At 46.2% G+C, this 15297-nt stretch overlaps 1 protein-coding gene across 1 annotated transcript in view; it reads left to right on the plus strand.

Moving 5' to 3' along the window:
- The window catches only part of LOC115119868 (inactive phospholipase C-like protein 1), a 142821-nt gene that overhangs the window by 112757 nt on the left and 14767 nt on the right, over positions 1-15297 (plus strand). The window contains exons 2-5 of the mRNA XM_065018818.1: positions 2081-2155; positions 2358-2645; positions 4587-4874; positions 11107-12789. Coding sequence (XP_064874890.1) covers positions 2081-2155; positions 2358-2645; positions 4587-4874; positions 11107-12789 — 2334 coding nt within the window. The remainder of the gene's footprint in view (positions 1-2080; positions 2156-2357; positions 2646-4586; positions 4875-11106; positions 12790-15297) is intronic.

Consider the following 15297-nt stretch of genomic DNA (forward strand, 5'->3'; position numbering starts at 1 on the left):
ATAAATGACCAGCATGGTCGAATAATAATAAGGCAGAACAGTTGAAACTGGAGCAGCAGCACAGTCAGGTGGAAGTTGAAACTGGAGCAGCAGCATGGCCAGGTGGACTGGGGACAGCAAGGAGTCATCATGTCAGGTAGTCCTGGGGCATGGTCCTAGGGCTCAGGTCAGTTGAAACTGGAACAGCAGCATGGCCAGGTGGACTGGGGACAGCAAGGAGTCATCATGTCAGGTAGTCCTGGGGCATGGTCCTAGGGCTCATGTCCTCCGAGAGAGAGAAAGAAAGAGAGAAGGAGAGAATTAGAGAACGCACACTTAGATTCACACAGGACACCGAATAGGACAGGAGAAGTACTCCAGATATAACAAACTGACCCCAGCCCCCCGACACATAAACTACTGCAGCATAAATACTGGAGGCTGAGACAGGAGGGGTCTTCACATTCCAGCTCAGGCTTCATCCGTACTACGATGGTGGATAATGCTGGTCCGCCTGCCGCTAACTGTAGCAGGCTTGTGACGGCGCATCCTAGTCCAACGCCCAACTCTTCATTGAGACAGTGCTGAAACATCAATCCATGGACGAGTTAGTGCCAAATGTTCATTTGTGCCGAAATAAGAAAAGTTATCTTGCAAATTCAGCAGGCTGTGGTGTGACAGGCTGTTAGAAGTGCCATCTTTATTTGAGTGCTTATCGTTACTGCCATATTTGGTGTGCTTACCAATACACAAGCACCTTTTCCCCCACTCCTATCAATATTTATTCATCTATTGGGTCTTTATCAGGCTCCTGAGTGGCACAGCGGTCTATAGCACTGCATCTCAGTGCAAGAGGTTCAAATCCAGGCTGTATCACATCCGGGCGTGATCGGGAGTCCCATAAGGCAGTGCACAATTGTCCCAGCGTCGTCCGGGTTTGGCCGGGGTAGGCTGTCATTGTAAATAAGAATTTGCCTCGTTAAATAAAGGTCAAATAAACAAAATATATTTACTTTTGTAACAAAAAAAAAGCATCTCCAACTCCCGCATCACTCTGGTCACATGGCCTCAAACTGCACTATTTAGTTTCTTTCCACCGCCCACACACTTAACATTTAGATAATAAAGTGTTTGACCTTTCCATTGTGTTAATGATGGAGGATTGGTTCACTTCCAGTTTTAAAGTATATGTTTTTTCAAGATGATTGAGGAGAAAAGTATCGTCCAACCCATCTTGTATCTCACTGCACCCTCATATGTCTCATCTTGGAATATGCAGACAGACGTGTTAGAAGTACATTTACATTGTAATACTTCTGACAGACAACTTTCTATCTCCGTCCATAACTTTTGGACATCATAGCATCCCCAGGAGGCAGGTATTGTTGAGTCATTTAAGCAATAAGGCCCGAGGGGGTGTGGTATATGGCCAATATACCACGGCTAAGGGATGTTCTTACTCACAACACAACGTGGAGTGCTTGGACACAGCCCTTAGCTGTGGTATATTGGCCATACACCACATACCCCCGAGGTGCCTTATTGCTGTTATAAACTGGTTACCAACATAATTAGAGCAGTAAAAATACATGTTTTGTCATACCTGTGATATACGGTCTGATATATTATGGCTGTCCGCCAATCAGAATTCAGGGCACGAAGAACCACCCAGTGTATAATGTTAGTTCTACACATAAGGTGAGCCACTTTCGTATGAGCTTATTGGTCAATTGCACACAAGGTCCAACTGAAATTTGACTTCCGCTTTTATCCCAACTCCTCTGAAAGACAATGGTTTTGGAGAGGTGCGGGGGGCTGCCACACTGTTGTGGGGAGTTAAGTGCCTTGCTCAAGGGCACAACGGTAGGCAATGGTATCTAGGATTTAATAGTGATGGCTTTCATAGCTACCTCAATAGGTACAAATGATTTATCCTCCACACTCCACGTCCACATAATCCTCTACTTCTTTTTAAATGTCAGTTGCTGTGATATACCTGCCTGTAATGTATGTTTAGTAGATTCTAAACATAACCTGCAGAAATCATAAGTACACTTGTCTGCCTGTCTCACACTCTGCTCTTCTCTGTGTTTTTACCCAGGATCCTTCAGTGCACAAGGTGGCCGGCGGGCGCAAGAAGACTGTGTCCTTCAGTAGCATCCCCTCAGAGAAGAAGGTTTGTTTTTAGTTTCTCTTTTTTTTTTAAATGAAGCAGTTTTAGATCTCTGTCTGTAAATAAAAATGAAATGGGGAACACTTTATTTGAAGGGTACCTAAATAGTATATACAGTATATAAGCATTTCATAACACATTCATAACACACTCATAAGCAGTATATAAGCATTTCATAAAGGCCTTCCTCTTCCGTCGCCTCCAGGTGAGCAGCGCTGCCGACTGCCTGGCCTTCATGCAGGGGGGCTGTGAGCTGAAGAAGGTGCGTCCCAACTCCCGGGTCTACAGTCGTTTCTACACCCTGGACCAGGACCTCAGTTGCCTGCGCTGGGAGCCCTCTAAGAAGGATGGGGAGCGCGCCCGCCTGGACATGGCCACTATCAGGGAGGTTAGGACGGGGAAGAGCACTGAGACCTTCCTGCATAACGGACCTGCTGCAGAACATCTGGCTGAGGAGGCAGCGTTCTCTATCATCCACGGGGATGACTACCAGGTAAGAGGTAGCGTTCTCTATCATCCACGGGGATGACTACCAGGTAAGAGTTAGCTTTCTCTATCATCCACAGGGATGACTACCAGGTAAGAGGTAGCGTTCTCTATCATCCACGGGGATGACTACCAGGTAAGAGGTAGCGTTCTCTATCATCCACAGGGATGACTACCAGGTAAGAGGCAGCGTTCTCTATCATCCACGGGGATGACTACCAGGTAAGAGGTAGCCAGTTCAGTTTAGGCTGCCTTGCCAACTTCTTTTGGAATTGTCATGCCAAGGAGTTGGCAATGGAGCAGAAACAGACTGGCACTCAGGCAAAGGCAAATACAGTGTATTCAGACCCCTTTTCCCACATTTTCAGACCCCTTTTTCCACATTTTGTTACGTTACAGCCTTATTCTAAAATTAATTTTTTATTTTTTTATCTCATCAATCTACACACAATACCACATGATGACAAAGTGAAAACAGGTTTGTAGAATATTTTTCAAATGTATTAAAAATAATAAACAGATACCTTATTTACATAAGTATTCAGAATCTTTGCTATGAGACTCAAAGTTGAGCTCAGGTGCATCCTGTTTCCATTGATCATCCTTGAGATGTTTCTACAACTTGATTTGAGTCCACCTGAGGTAAATTAAATTGATTGGACATTTGGAAAGCCACACACCTGTCTATATAAGGTCCCACAGTTGATGGAGCATGTCAGAGCAAAAACCAAGCCATGAGGTTGAAAGAATTGTTCGTAGAGACAAGATTGTGTCGAGGCACAGATCTGGGGAAGGGTACCAAAACATTTCTGCAGCATTGAAGGTCCCCAAGAATAACCGTTGCCTCCATCATTCTTAAATGGAAGCGGTTTGGAACCACAAAGACTTTTCCTAGAGCTGGGTGCATGACCAAACTGAGCAATCGGGGGAGAAGGGCCTTGGTCAGGGAGTTGACCAAGAACCCGATGGTCACTCTGACAAAGTTCCCCTGTGGAGATGGGAGAACCTTCCAGAAGGACAACCATCTCTGCAGCAGGCCTTTATGGCCAGACGGAAGCCACTCCTCAGTAAATACTGCACGTCCAACCTAGCAGAGCTTGAGAGGATCTGCAGAGAAGAATGGGAGAAACTCCCCAAATACAGGTGTGCCAAGCTTGTAGCATCATACCCAAGAAGACTTGAGGGTACAATCGCTGCCAAAGGTGCTTCAACAAAGTCCTGAGTAAAGTGTCTGAATACTTACACTGAAACATGCATGAGAGCTCCAGCTGTACCGGGAGACGGTGTGATCACGCTCTCCACAGCCGATGTGAGGAAGACCTTTAGACAGGTCAACATTCACTGGGCGACTGGCCCAGTACATCACTGGGGCCAAGCTTCCTGCCATCCAGGACCTCTATACCAAATTGTCAGACTCCAGCCACCCTAGTCAGACTGTTCTCTCTGCTACCGCACGGCAAGTGGTACTGGAGCGCCAAGTCTAGGTCCAAGAGGCTTCTGAACAGCTTCTACCCCAAGCCATAAGACTCCTGAACATCTAGTCAAATGGCTACCCAGACTATTCGTATTGCCCCCCCCCCCCTGACTCTGTACCGGCCCCCCTGTATGTATTGTTATTTTTTACTGCTGCTCTTTAATTACTTGTTACTTTTATCTCTTATTCTTATCCATATTTTTTGAAACTGCACTGTCGGTTAGGGGCTCGTAAGCAAACATTTCACTGTTGTATTTGACGCATGTGAGAAATACAATTTGATTTGATTTAAAAACCTGTTTTTACTTTTTCATTATAGAGCATTGTGTGTAGATTGATGATGGGGGGTAAAACGATGTAATCAACTTTAGAATAAGGCTGTAACGTAACAAGATGTGGTAAAGGTGATTTACTTTTGACTTGTTTTACTGGGGGAAAAAATGTGTTTAATTTAATGTGATTTGTATTTCCTAGTCTCTGGACCTGGTGGCTCTCTCCCCTGACGTGGCCAACATCTGGGTAACGGGGCTGCGCTACCTGGTGTCCCACCCCTCTGTCATCGGGCATGGAGGGGGGGCAGGCGGGGGAGGAGGTCTGGGAGAGGGGAGCATCATAGGGGAGGGTAGCCTCGGCAGTAAAATGAGGAGGGATTGGCTGGCCGCAGAGTTTGCCGAGGTGGATGAAGATGGATACGGGGTCGTCTCAGAGGATACGGCCGTGGCAACCATCTGCAAGCTGTATCCTGGGATCAAGGAAGCTAAGGTGTGTGTCTGTGTGAGGGGACGGGACTACAGTTAAACTAGAGGGGGGATTGTCTTCATAGCGGTCTTACCATCTGTCCCGGCATCAAGGAAACTTAAATAAGAGGACTGGGGTAGACTTAGAAGAAAGACTAATACTGTATATATGTTAATGGTAGACTGGAGTAAAACTAGACAGAGTAGAAAAGGTTTAAAGATTATTAGAGTTGAGGTCAATTCCGTTATCAATTCAATCAATTGTGGCCCGGTTTCTTTTATTAAATTGTCTGTGATACTTATGATAGCAATAGTTACTATAACAGCTTGAATTATAAAAATGATTGTCTTCATAGCTGGATATCTAATGTAAATATGGAACATGCTCTAGGTGGATATCCAACCTAGTTATGTAAGTTTACTTATACTTAGTAGCATGGTGGGTGTACAGATGGAGTCTGCATATAATATACACATACAGATACAGTACCAGTCAAAGGTTTGGACACACCTTCTCATTCCAGGGTTGTTCTTATTTTTGACTATTTTCTACATTGTATAATAATAGTGAAGACATCAAAACTATGAAATAACTCATATGGAATCATGTAGTAACCATAAAAATGACCCATGCTATGTTAATATATTTTATATTTGAGATTCTTCAAAGTAGCCAATCTTTGCCTTGATGATAGCTTTCCACGCTCTTGGCATTCTCTCAACCAGCTTCATGAGTTGGTCACCTGGAATGTATTTCAATTAACAGGTGTGCCTTCTTAAAAGTTCATTTGTGGAATTTCTTTCCTTCTTAATGTGTTTGAGCCAACACATTAAGGGTTAGTACAGCATACAGGAGATGGCCCTATTTGGTAAAATACCAAGTCCATATTATGGCAAGAACAGCTCAAATAAGCAAAGAGAAACGGAAATGTAGAAAATAGTAAAAATAAATCAAAACCGTTGAATGAGTAGATGTGTCCGAACGTTTGACTGGTACTGTATACACTATCGTTCAGAAGTTTGGGGTCACTTAGAAATGTTCTTGTTTTTGAAAGAAAAGCAAAAAAAATGTTTCCATTTATAATAACGTGAAATTGATCAGAAATACAGTGTAGACATTGTTAATGTTGTAAATTACTATTGTAGCTGGAAACGGCAGATAAAAAAAAGAAAAAGAAATTGAATATCTACAGAGGCCCATTATCAGCAACCTTCACTCCTGTGTTCCAATGGCACGTTGTGTTAGCTAATCCAAGTTTATCATTTCAAAAAGGATAATTGATCATTAGGAAAACCCTTTTGCAGTTGTGTTAGTACAGCTGAAAACTGTTGTACTGATTAAAGAAGCAATAAAACTGTCCTTCTTTAGACTAGTTGATTATCTAGAGCATCGGCATTAGTGGGTTCGATTAAAGGCTCAAAATGGCCCCGGTGCACAACTGAGCAAGAGGACAAGTACATTAGTGTCTAGTCTAGATGCCTCACAAGTCCTCAACTGGCAGCTTCATTAAATAGTACCCGCAAAACACCAGTCTCAACAGTGAAGAGGTGACTCCGGGATGCTGGCCTTTTAGGTAAAGTTGCAAAGAAAAAGCCAGATCTCAGACTGGCCAATAAAAATTAAAGATTTAGATCCCAGACACTGGACAGAGGAAGATTGGAAAAAAGTGTTATAGACAGACGAATCTAAGTTTGAGGTGTTTGGCTCACAAAGAAGAACATTCGTGAGACGCAGAAAATGTAAAAGATGCTGGAGGAGTGCTTGACGCCAACTGTCAAGCATGGTGGAGGCAATGTGATGGTCTGGGGTTGCTTTGGTGGTGGTAAAGTGGGAGATTTGTACAGGGTAAAAGGGATCTTGGAAGAAGGAAGGCTATCGCTCCATTTTGCAACGTCATGCCATACCCTGTGGATGGCGCTTAATTGGAGCCAATTTCCTCCTACAACAGTACAATGACCCAAAGCACAGCTCTAAACTAGGTAATAACTATTTAGGGAAGAAGCAGTCAGCTGGTATTTTGTCTATAATGGAGTGACCAGCACAGTTATCTGATCTCAACCCTGTTGAGCTGTTGTGGGAGCAGCTTGACCGTGTGGTATGTAAGAAGTGCCCATCAAGCCAATCCAATTTGTGGGAGGTGCTTCAGGAAGCATGGGGTGAAATCTCTTCAGATTACCTCAACAAATTGACAACTAGAATGACAAAGGTCTGCAAGGCTGTAATTGCTGCAAATGAACAAAAGCGGAGTTTGAAGGACACAATTATTATTTCAATTAAAAATCATTATTTATAACCTTGTCAACGTCTTGACTATTTCATGTCTTGAACTCATGTCATGTATGTTTTCATGGAAAACAAGGACATTTCTAAGTGGCCCCAAACTTTTGTGCGTGTGTGTGTGGTGTGTGTGTGTGTGTGTGTGGTGTGTGTAGTGTGTGTGTGTGTGTGTGTGTGTGGTGTGTGTGTGTGTGTGTGTGTGCGCGACATACATACAGTTGAAATCGGAAGTTTACATACATACACATAGCCAAATATATTTAAACTCAGTTTTTCACAATTCCTGACATTTAATCCTAGTAAAAATTCCCTGTTTTAGGTAAGTTAGGATCACCACTTTATTTTAAGAATGTGAAATATCAGAATGATAGTAGAGCGAATTATTTATTTCAGCTTTTATTTCTTTCATCACATTCTCAGTGGATCAGAAGTTTACCTCCCCTCAATTAGTTTTTGGTAGAATTGACTTTGGTAGAATTGTTTAACTTGGGTCAATCGTTTCGGGTAGCCTTCCACAAGCTTCCCACAATAAGTTGGGTGAATTTTGGCCCATTCCTCCTGACAGAGCTGGTGTAACTGAGTCAGGTTTGCAGGCCTCCTTTCTGTAGGATTGAGGTCAGGGCTTTGTGATGGCCACTCCAATACTTTGAATGTGTTGTCCTTAAGCCATTTTGCCACAACTTTGGAAGTATGCTTGGGGTCATTGTCCATTTGGAAGACCCATTTGCGACCAAGCTTTAACTTCATGACTGATGTCTTGAGATGTTGCTTCAATATATTAAATATAATATATATAATTTTACTTTCTCCTGATGCCATCTATTTTGTGAAGTGCTATTTTTATTTCATCAGACCAGAGGACAATTCTCCAAAAAGTACGATCTTTGTCCTCATGTGCAGTTGCAAACCGGAGTCTGGCTTTTTTTTATGGCGGTTTTGGAGCAGTGGCTTCTTCCTTGCTGAGCGGCCTTTCAGGTTGTGTCGATATAGGACTCGTTTTACTGTGGATATAGATACTTTTGTACCTATTTCCTCCAGCATCTTCAAAAGGTCCTTTGCTGTTGTTCTGTTATTGATTTGCACTTTTCACACCAAAGTACGTTCATCTCTAGGAGACAGAACACGTCTCTTTCCTGAGCGGTATGACGGCTGCGTGGTCCCATGTTGATTATACTTGTGTACTATTGTTTGTACAGATGAACGTGGTACCTTCAGGCATTTGGATCTTGCTCCCAAGGATGAGCCAGACTTGTGGAGGTCTACAATTTGTTTTCTGAGGTCTTGGCTGATTTCTTATAATTTTCCCATGATGTCAAACAAAGAGGCACTGAGTTTGAAGGTAGACCTTGAAATACAGCCATAGGTACACCTCCAATTGACTCAAATAATGTCAATTAGCCTATCAGAAGCTTCTAAAGCCATGACATAATTTTCTGGTATTTTCCAAGCTGTTGAAAGGCACAGTCAACTTAGTGTATGTGAACTTCTGACCCACTGGAATTGTGATACAGTGAATTTTAAATGTCATAATCTGTCTGTAAACAATTGCTGGAAAATGACTTGTGTCATGCACAAAGTAGATATCCTAACCGACTTGATAAAACTATAGTTTGTTAACAATACATTTGTGGAGTGGTTGAAAACCTAACCTAAGCATATGTAAACTTCAGAATTCAATTGTGTATATATACATACTGAGTAGGGGAAAAAACATTAAGAACACCTGCTCTTTCCATGACATAGACAGACCAGGTAAATCCAGGTGAAAGCTATGATTCCTTATTCATAGGTCACTTGTTACATCCACTTTAATCAATGTAGATGAAGGGGAGGAGACAAGTTAAAGAATTATTTTTTTAGCCTTGAGACAATTGAAACATGGATTGTGTATGTATGCCATTCAGAGGGTGAATGAACCACACAAACAATTTAAGTGCCTTTGAACAGGGTATGGTAGTAGATGCCAGGCGTACCGGTTTGTGTCACGAACTGCAATGCTGCTGGGTTTTTCACGCTCAACAGTTTCCTGTGTGTATGAAGAATGGTCCACCACCCAAAGGACATCCAGACAACGTGACACAACTGGGAAGCATTGGAGTCAACATGGGCCAGCATCCTTGTGGAATGCGTTCGACACCTTGTAGAGTCAACATGGGCCAGCATCCTTGTGGAATGCTTTCGACACATTGTAGAGTCAACATGGGCCAGCATCCTTGTGGAACGCTTTCGACACATTGTAGAGTCAACATGGGCCAGCATCCTTGTGGAACGCTTTCGACACCTTGTAGAGTCAACATGGGCCAGCATCCTTGTGGAACGCTTTCGACACATTGTAGAATCCATAGCCCGACGAATTAGAGGATATTCTGAGGGCAAAAGGGGGAGCAACTCAATATTAGGAGGGTGTTCTTAATGTTGATTGATTGATTTAATTTATTTGTAATTTATTTGTCAAATCCATTCATAATAGTCCTCCAGCTGGTGACGCCTCCACATACAAATCATCAAGGATAACACAATAAACATTAACAGCTTATTTCCATTGCGGTCCTTGTTTGATGTACTCAGTGTTCATAATGTATACAGACAGGAAATATCAGGGACTGCTGACGACCTAACAGTACAGAACGTCAGAGCAATATTATAGTCAACTGAATCACGCCGCAGGACATTTTTACAAGGATGAAGATATTCTGGGATAAACAGTAGGAAACCAGATAGCAGCTGGAGATACACAGGCCTAAATACAGCCAATCAGAGGTGTTTGTGTGAGAGGGTGTGTGTGTGAGAGAGCATGTAGGTGTGTGTGTGTTCATGCTGGACTGCAGCTCCATAGCTACTCTGTCTGAATCAACGCTGTGACATCAGTACAGATGCCCATGTGTGTGCAAGTCTCTCCTGTAGACCATTTATTATTATATGATTTATTTCACCTTTATTTAACCAGGTAGGCTAGTTGAGAACAAGTTCTCATTTACAACTGCGACCTGGCCAAGATAAAGCAAAGCAGTGTGAACAGACAACACAGAGTTACACATGGAGTAAACACTAAACAAGTCAATAACAAGAGAAGAAGAAGAGGTGAAAGAGAAGAAGAGTCTATATACATTGTGTGCAAAAGGCATGAGGAGGTAGGCGAATAATTACAATTTAGCAGATTAACACTGGAGTGATAAATTATCAGATGGTCATGTGCAGGTAGAGATACTGGTGTGCAAAAGAGCAGAAAAATAAATAAATAAAAACAGTATGGGGATGAGGTAGGTAAATTGGGTGGGCTATTTGGCATGGAAGGATAGCCCAGGGGCACTAGTCAGGGGGCTAGTAGCATGGAAAGGTAAGCCAGGGGCACAAGTCAGGGGGCTAGTAGCATGGAAGGGTAGGCCCGGGGCTCTAGTCAGGGGGCTAGTAGCATGGAAGGGTAGGCCCGGGGCACTAGTCAGGGGGCTAGTAGCATGGAAGGGTAGGCCAGGGGCTCTAGTCAGGGGGCTAGTAGCATGGAAGGGTAGGCCAGGGACTCTAGTCAGGAAGCTAGTAGCATGGAAGGGTAGGCCAGGGGCTCTAGTCAGGGGGCTAGTAGCATGGAAGGGTAGGCCAGGGGCTCTAGTCAGGGGGCTAGTAGCATGGAAGGGTAGGCCCGGGGCACTAGTCAGGGGGCTAGTAGCATGGAAGGGTAGGCCAGGGGCTCTAGTCAGGGGGCTAATAGCATGGAAGGGTAGGTAGATTTCTTTCATATCCGTTCTCGTAAGGAAATAAACCGAAATTAAGTTAATTTCATTGTAGAATAATGGGCACCCTATAATTTAGCTCAATAATTCCTACACTCTGTGGAATATTTACATTTCACTGCCCTTTCTAAACCTGCTCTTCTCATCTCTCTGCACTTCCTCTTTCTCTCATCATTCATCCTTCTCTCTTCCTCTGTCTCATCCCTTCTTCCCTTTTCCCGCTCCTTCCTTCCAAATCCCCCCCCCTCCAGGTGCGCCTGAGGTTCAAGGAGATTCAGAGGAGCAAGGAGAAGCTGACGTCTCACGTGACGCGCGAGGAGTTCCAGGAGGCCTTCTGTGAGCTATGCACTCGGCCAGACGTCTACTTCCTGTTGGTCCAACTCTCCAAGGACCGCGAGTGTCTGGACGCCCAGGACCTCCGTCTCTTCCTGGAGACGGAGCAAGGCCTGTCTCTGGCCACGGCCGAGGGCTGTCTGGAACTGGTCCGACGCTTCGAGCCCTCCGGTCCTGGGAAAGAGAGAGGTCTATTGGCTCTGGATGGATTCTCCCGCTACCTGCAGTCCCCAGAGTGCCAGCTGTTTGACGTGGAACACCAGGCAGTGTGTCAGGATATGAGCCTGCCCCTGTCCCACTACTACATCAGTACCTCCTATCGGTCCTATCTCCTGGATGACCAGGTCCATGGGAGGGCTGATCTAGGGGGCCTGACCAGGGCTCTCCAGGCCGGGTGTCGGTGCCTAGAGCTGGGGGTGACAGACGGCCCAGAGGGGGAGCCGCTCCTGGGGGTGGACTATGGTCCTGATGCCCACCACCACCACCATCACCACCATCACCACGCCCCTGTCACCATCCGCAGTGCCCTGGAGGTGGTCAATAAGTACGCCTTCCTGACCTCGCCCTATCCGCTTCTGCTCTACCTGTGCCAGCGCTGTTCTCCCTCCCAGCAGCGTACCTTGGCCCAGCACCTGAGGAAAGTGTTCTCTACACGTCTCTACACCCCTGAGGCCCTGCCGGTCAGCCTGGGGGGGCGAGCCACCACCCTACCCTCCCCAGAGCAGCTGAAGGGCCGAGTGCTGCTGGTGGGGAAGAAGCTACCGCCCGAAGAGGAGGGGTCTGAGGGAGAGGTGTCAGAGGAGGACGAGGAGATAGGGGGAGGCGGGCCCTTGGCTGGTCGGAAAATGACCATACCCGGGGAGGAGGAACTGGGTGCGGTTTTAGTGGTGCCCCCGCCCCCTCAGCCCAGGAGGCTCCGCCTTCGACATGAGCTATCAGATCTAGTGGGCGTGGCTAGAACCGGAAGCCGTAGTTTCTACAACCACCGAGAAACAAGGAAACAAGGACAGCAGCACTCCCCGCCCAGCACCCCCTCCACCCCGGGCACGCCCTTTCCCCCTGAGTCGCCCTATTGGACACTGTGCTCCCTGGGAGAGGGAGAAGCGGGACGGCTGGCCAGTGAGAGCCCAGAGGAATTAGTAAGCTTCACTAAGCGGACCCTGAGCCGTGTTCGGCCAAGCTCCGTCCGCCTGGACTCCTCCAACCCCAACCCCCAGGGCTACTGGAAGGGCGGGGTCCAGCTAGTGGCCCTCAACCAGCAGACCCCCGGGGCCATGCTGGACCTCCACAGAGGCCGGTTCACCCAGAACGGGGGCTGTGGCTTCGTGCTGCGACCAGGGGTCATGAGAGATGAGGTGTCCTACTTCAGTGCTGTGACCCAGGGCTGTGTGCCTGGCGTTCCCCCTCAGACCCTCAGGGTGAAGGTGATCAGCGCTCACAGCCTGCCCAAGCCGCAGGGCGCCGGGGCTAAAGGAGAGGTTATAGATCCCTACGTGGTTCTGGAGCTGCATGGGGTACCGGCGGACTGCGCTGAGCAACGGACCAGGACTGCAGCACAGAACCAGGATGACCCACTGTTTGATGAGACTTTTGAGTTTCAGGTGAGAGATCAGTAATGTAGACCACATACACCTGAGATTTCACCAACATATCCTCAGACTAAGAGCACGGTCCACACACACAACCTGAGTGTTCTTACACTAACATCTAATGCACTCCCAGTGGACAGTGAAATGATGTCATTACAAACACAAACTGACAGTCATTTCAACTAGTTTTGCCTGCTAAATCTGGACAGATTATGTGTTTGTCCCTGATAATAATGACAACACATAACGCAAACGTCCATTTCATAAGGATACACAACAATACGTTTGGGATACACAACAATACGTTTTCCCATAGCGACAGACAGCTCTCAATCCATTCCCATAGCGACAGACCGACAAAGCCATTCCATTCCCATAGCGACAGACAGAGCCATTCCATTCCCATAGCGACAGACAGGCAGAGCTCTCATTCCATTCCCATAGCGACTGACAGACCGAGCCATTCCATTCCCATAGCGACAGACAGACAGAGCTCTCATTCCATTCCCATAGCAACAGACAGAGCTCTCATTCCGTTCCCATAGCAACAGACAGAGCTCTCATTCCATTCCCATAGCGACAGACAGACAGAGCTCTCATTCCATTCCCATAGCGACAGACAGACAGAGCTCTCATTCCATTCCCATAGCGACAGACAGACAGAGCTCTCATTCCATTCCCATAGCGACAGACAGACAGAGCTCTCATTCCATTCCCATAGCAACAGACAGAGCTCTCATTCCGTTCCCATAGCAACAGACAGAGCTCTCATTCCGTTCCCATAGCGACAGACAGACAGAGCTCTCATTCCATTCCCATAGCGACAGACAGACAGAGCTCTCATTCCATTCCCATAGCGACAGACAGACAGAGCTCTCATTCCATTCCCATAGCGACAGACAGACAGAGCTCTCATTCCATTCCCATAGCGACAGACAGACAGAGCCATTGTGATTCCCCTGAGCCCTTGTGGGAGATTTAGTTATGAAGACAGATGGTCAGGGATTATACAACACTACCCATGTCGTCATGATGGCAAATGTGGGAATGGAGAGAGAACAGTTGGAGAGTAGGTCTACGGTAGTATTGACCAATGGTGTGGGAATGGAGAGAGAACAGTTGGAGAGTAGGTCTACGGTAGCATTGACCAATGGTGTGGGAATGGAGAGAACAGTTGGAGATTAGGTCTACGGTAGCACTGACCAATGGTGTGGGAATGGAGAGAGAACAGTTGGAGAGTAGGTCTACGGTAGCATTGACCAATAGCATTGACCAATGGTGTGGGAATGGAGAGAGAACAGTTGGAGAGTAGGTCTACGGTAGCATTGTCCAATGGTGTGGGAATGGAGAGAGAACAGTTGGAGAGTAGGTCCACGGTAGCATTGACCAATGGTGTGGGAATGGAGAGAGAACAGTTGGAGAGTAGGTCTACGGTAGTATTGACCAATGGTGTGGGAATGGAGAGAGAACAGTTGGAGAGTAGGTCTACGGTAGCATTGACCAATGGTGTGGGAATGGAGAGAGAACAGTTGGAGAGTAGGTCTACGGTAGCATTGACCAATGGTGTGGGAATGGAGAGAGAACAGTTGGAGAGTAGGTCTACGGTAGCATTGACCAATGGTGTGGGAATGGAGAGAGAACAGTTGGAGAGTAGGTCTACGGTAGTATTGACCAATGGTGTGGGAATGGAGAGAACAGTTGGAGAGTAGGTCTACGGTAGTATTGACCAATGGTGTGGGAATGGAGAGAACAGTTGGAGAGTAGGTCTACGGTAGTATTGACCAATGGTGTGGGAATGGAGAGCGAACAGTTGGAGAGTAGGTCTACGGTAGCATTGACCAATGGTGTGGGAATGGAGAGAACAGTTGGAGAGTAGGTCTACGGTAGCATTGACCAATGGTGTGGGAATGGAGAGAGAACAGTTGGAGAGTAGGTCTACGATAGCACTGACCAATGGTGTGGGAATGGAGAGGAGAGAGAACAGTTGGAGAGTAGGTCTACGGTAGTATTGACCAATGGTGTGGGAATGGAGAGAGAACAGTTGGAGAGTAGGTCTACGGTAGTATTGACCAATGGTGTGGGAATGGAGAGAACAGTTGGAGAGTAGGTCTACGGTAGCATTGACCAATGGTGTGGGAATGGAGAGAGAACAGTTGGAGAGTAGGTCTACGGTAGCATTGACCAATGGTGTGGGAATGGAGAGAGAACAGTTGGAGAGTAGGTCTATGATAGCACTGACCAATGGTGTGGGAATGGAGAGGAGAGAGAACAGTTGGAGAGTAGGTCTACGGTAGTATTGACCAATGGTGTGGGAATGGAGAGAGAACAGTTGGAGAGTAGGTCTACGGTAGTATTGACCAATGGTGTGGGAATGGAGAGAACAGTTGGAGAGTAGGTCTACGGTAGTATTGACCAATGGTGTGGGAATGGAGAGAGAACAGTTGGAGAGTAGGTCTACGGTAGCATTGACCAATGGTGTGGGAATGGAGAGAACAGTTGGAGATTAGGTCTACGGTAGCA

This window comes from Oncorhynchus nerka, linkage group LG1, assembly GCF_034236695.1.
Source record: "Oncorhynchus nerka isolate Pitt River linkage group LG1, Oner_Uvic_2.0, whole genome shotgun sequence".
In the NCBI taxonomy this organism is placed as follows: Eukaryota; Metazoa; Chordata; class Actinopteri; order Salmoniformes; family Salmonidae; genus Oncorhynchus; species Oncorhynchus nerka.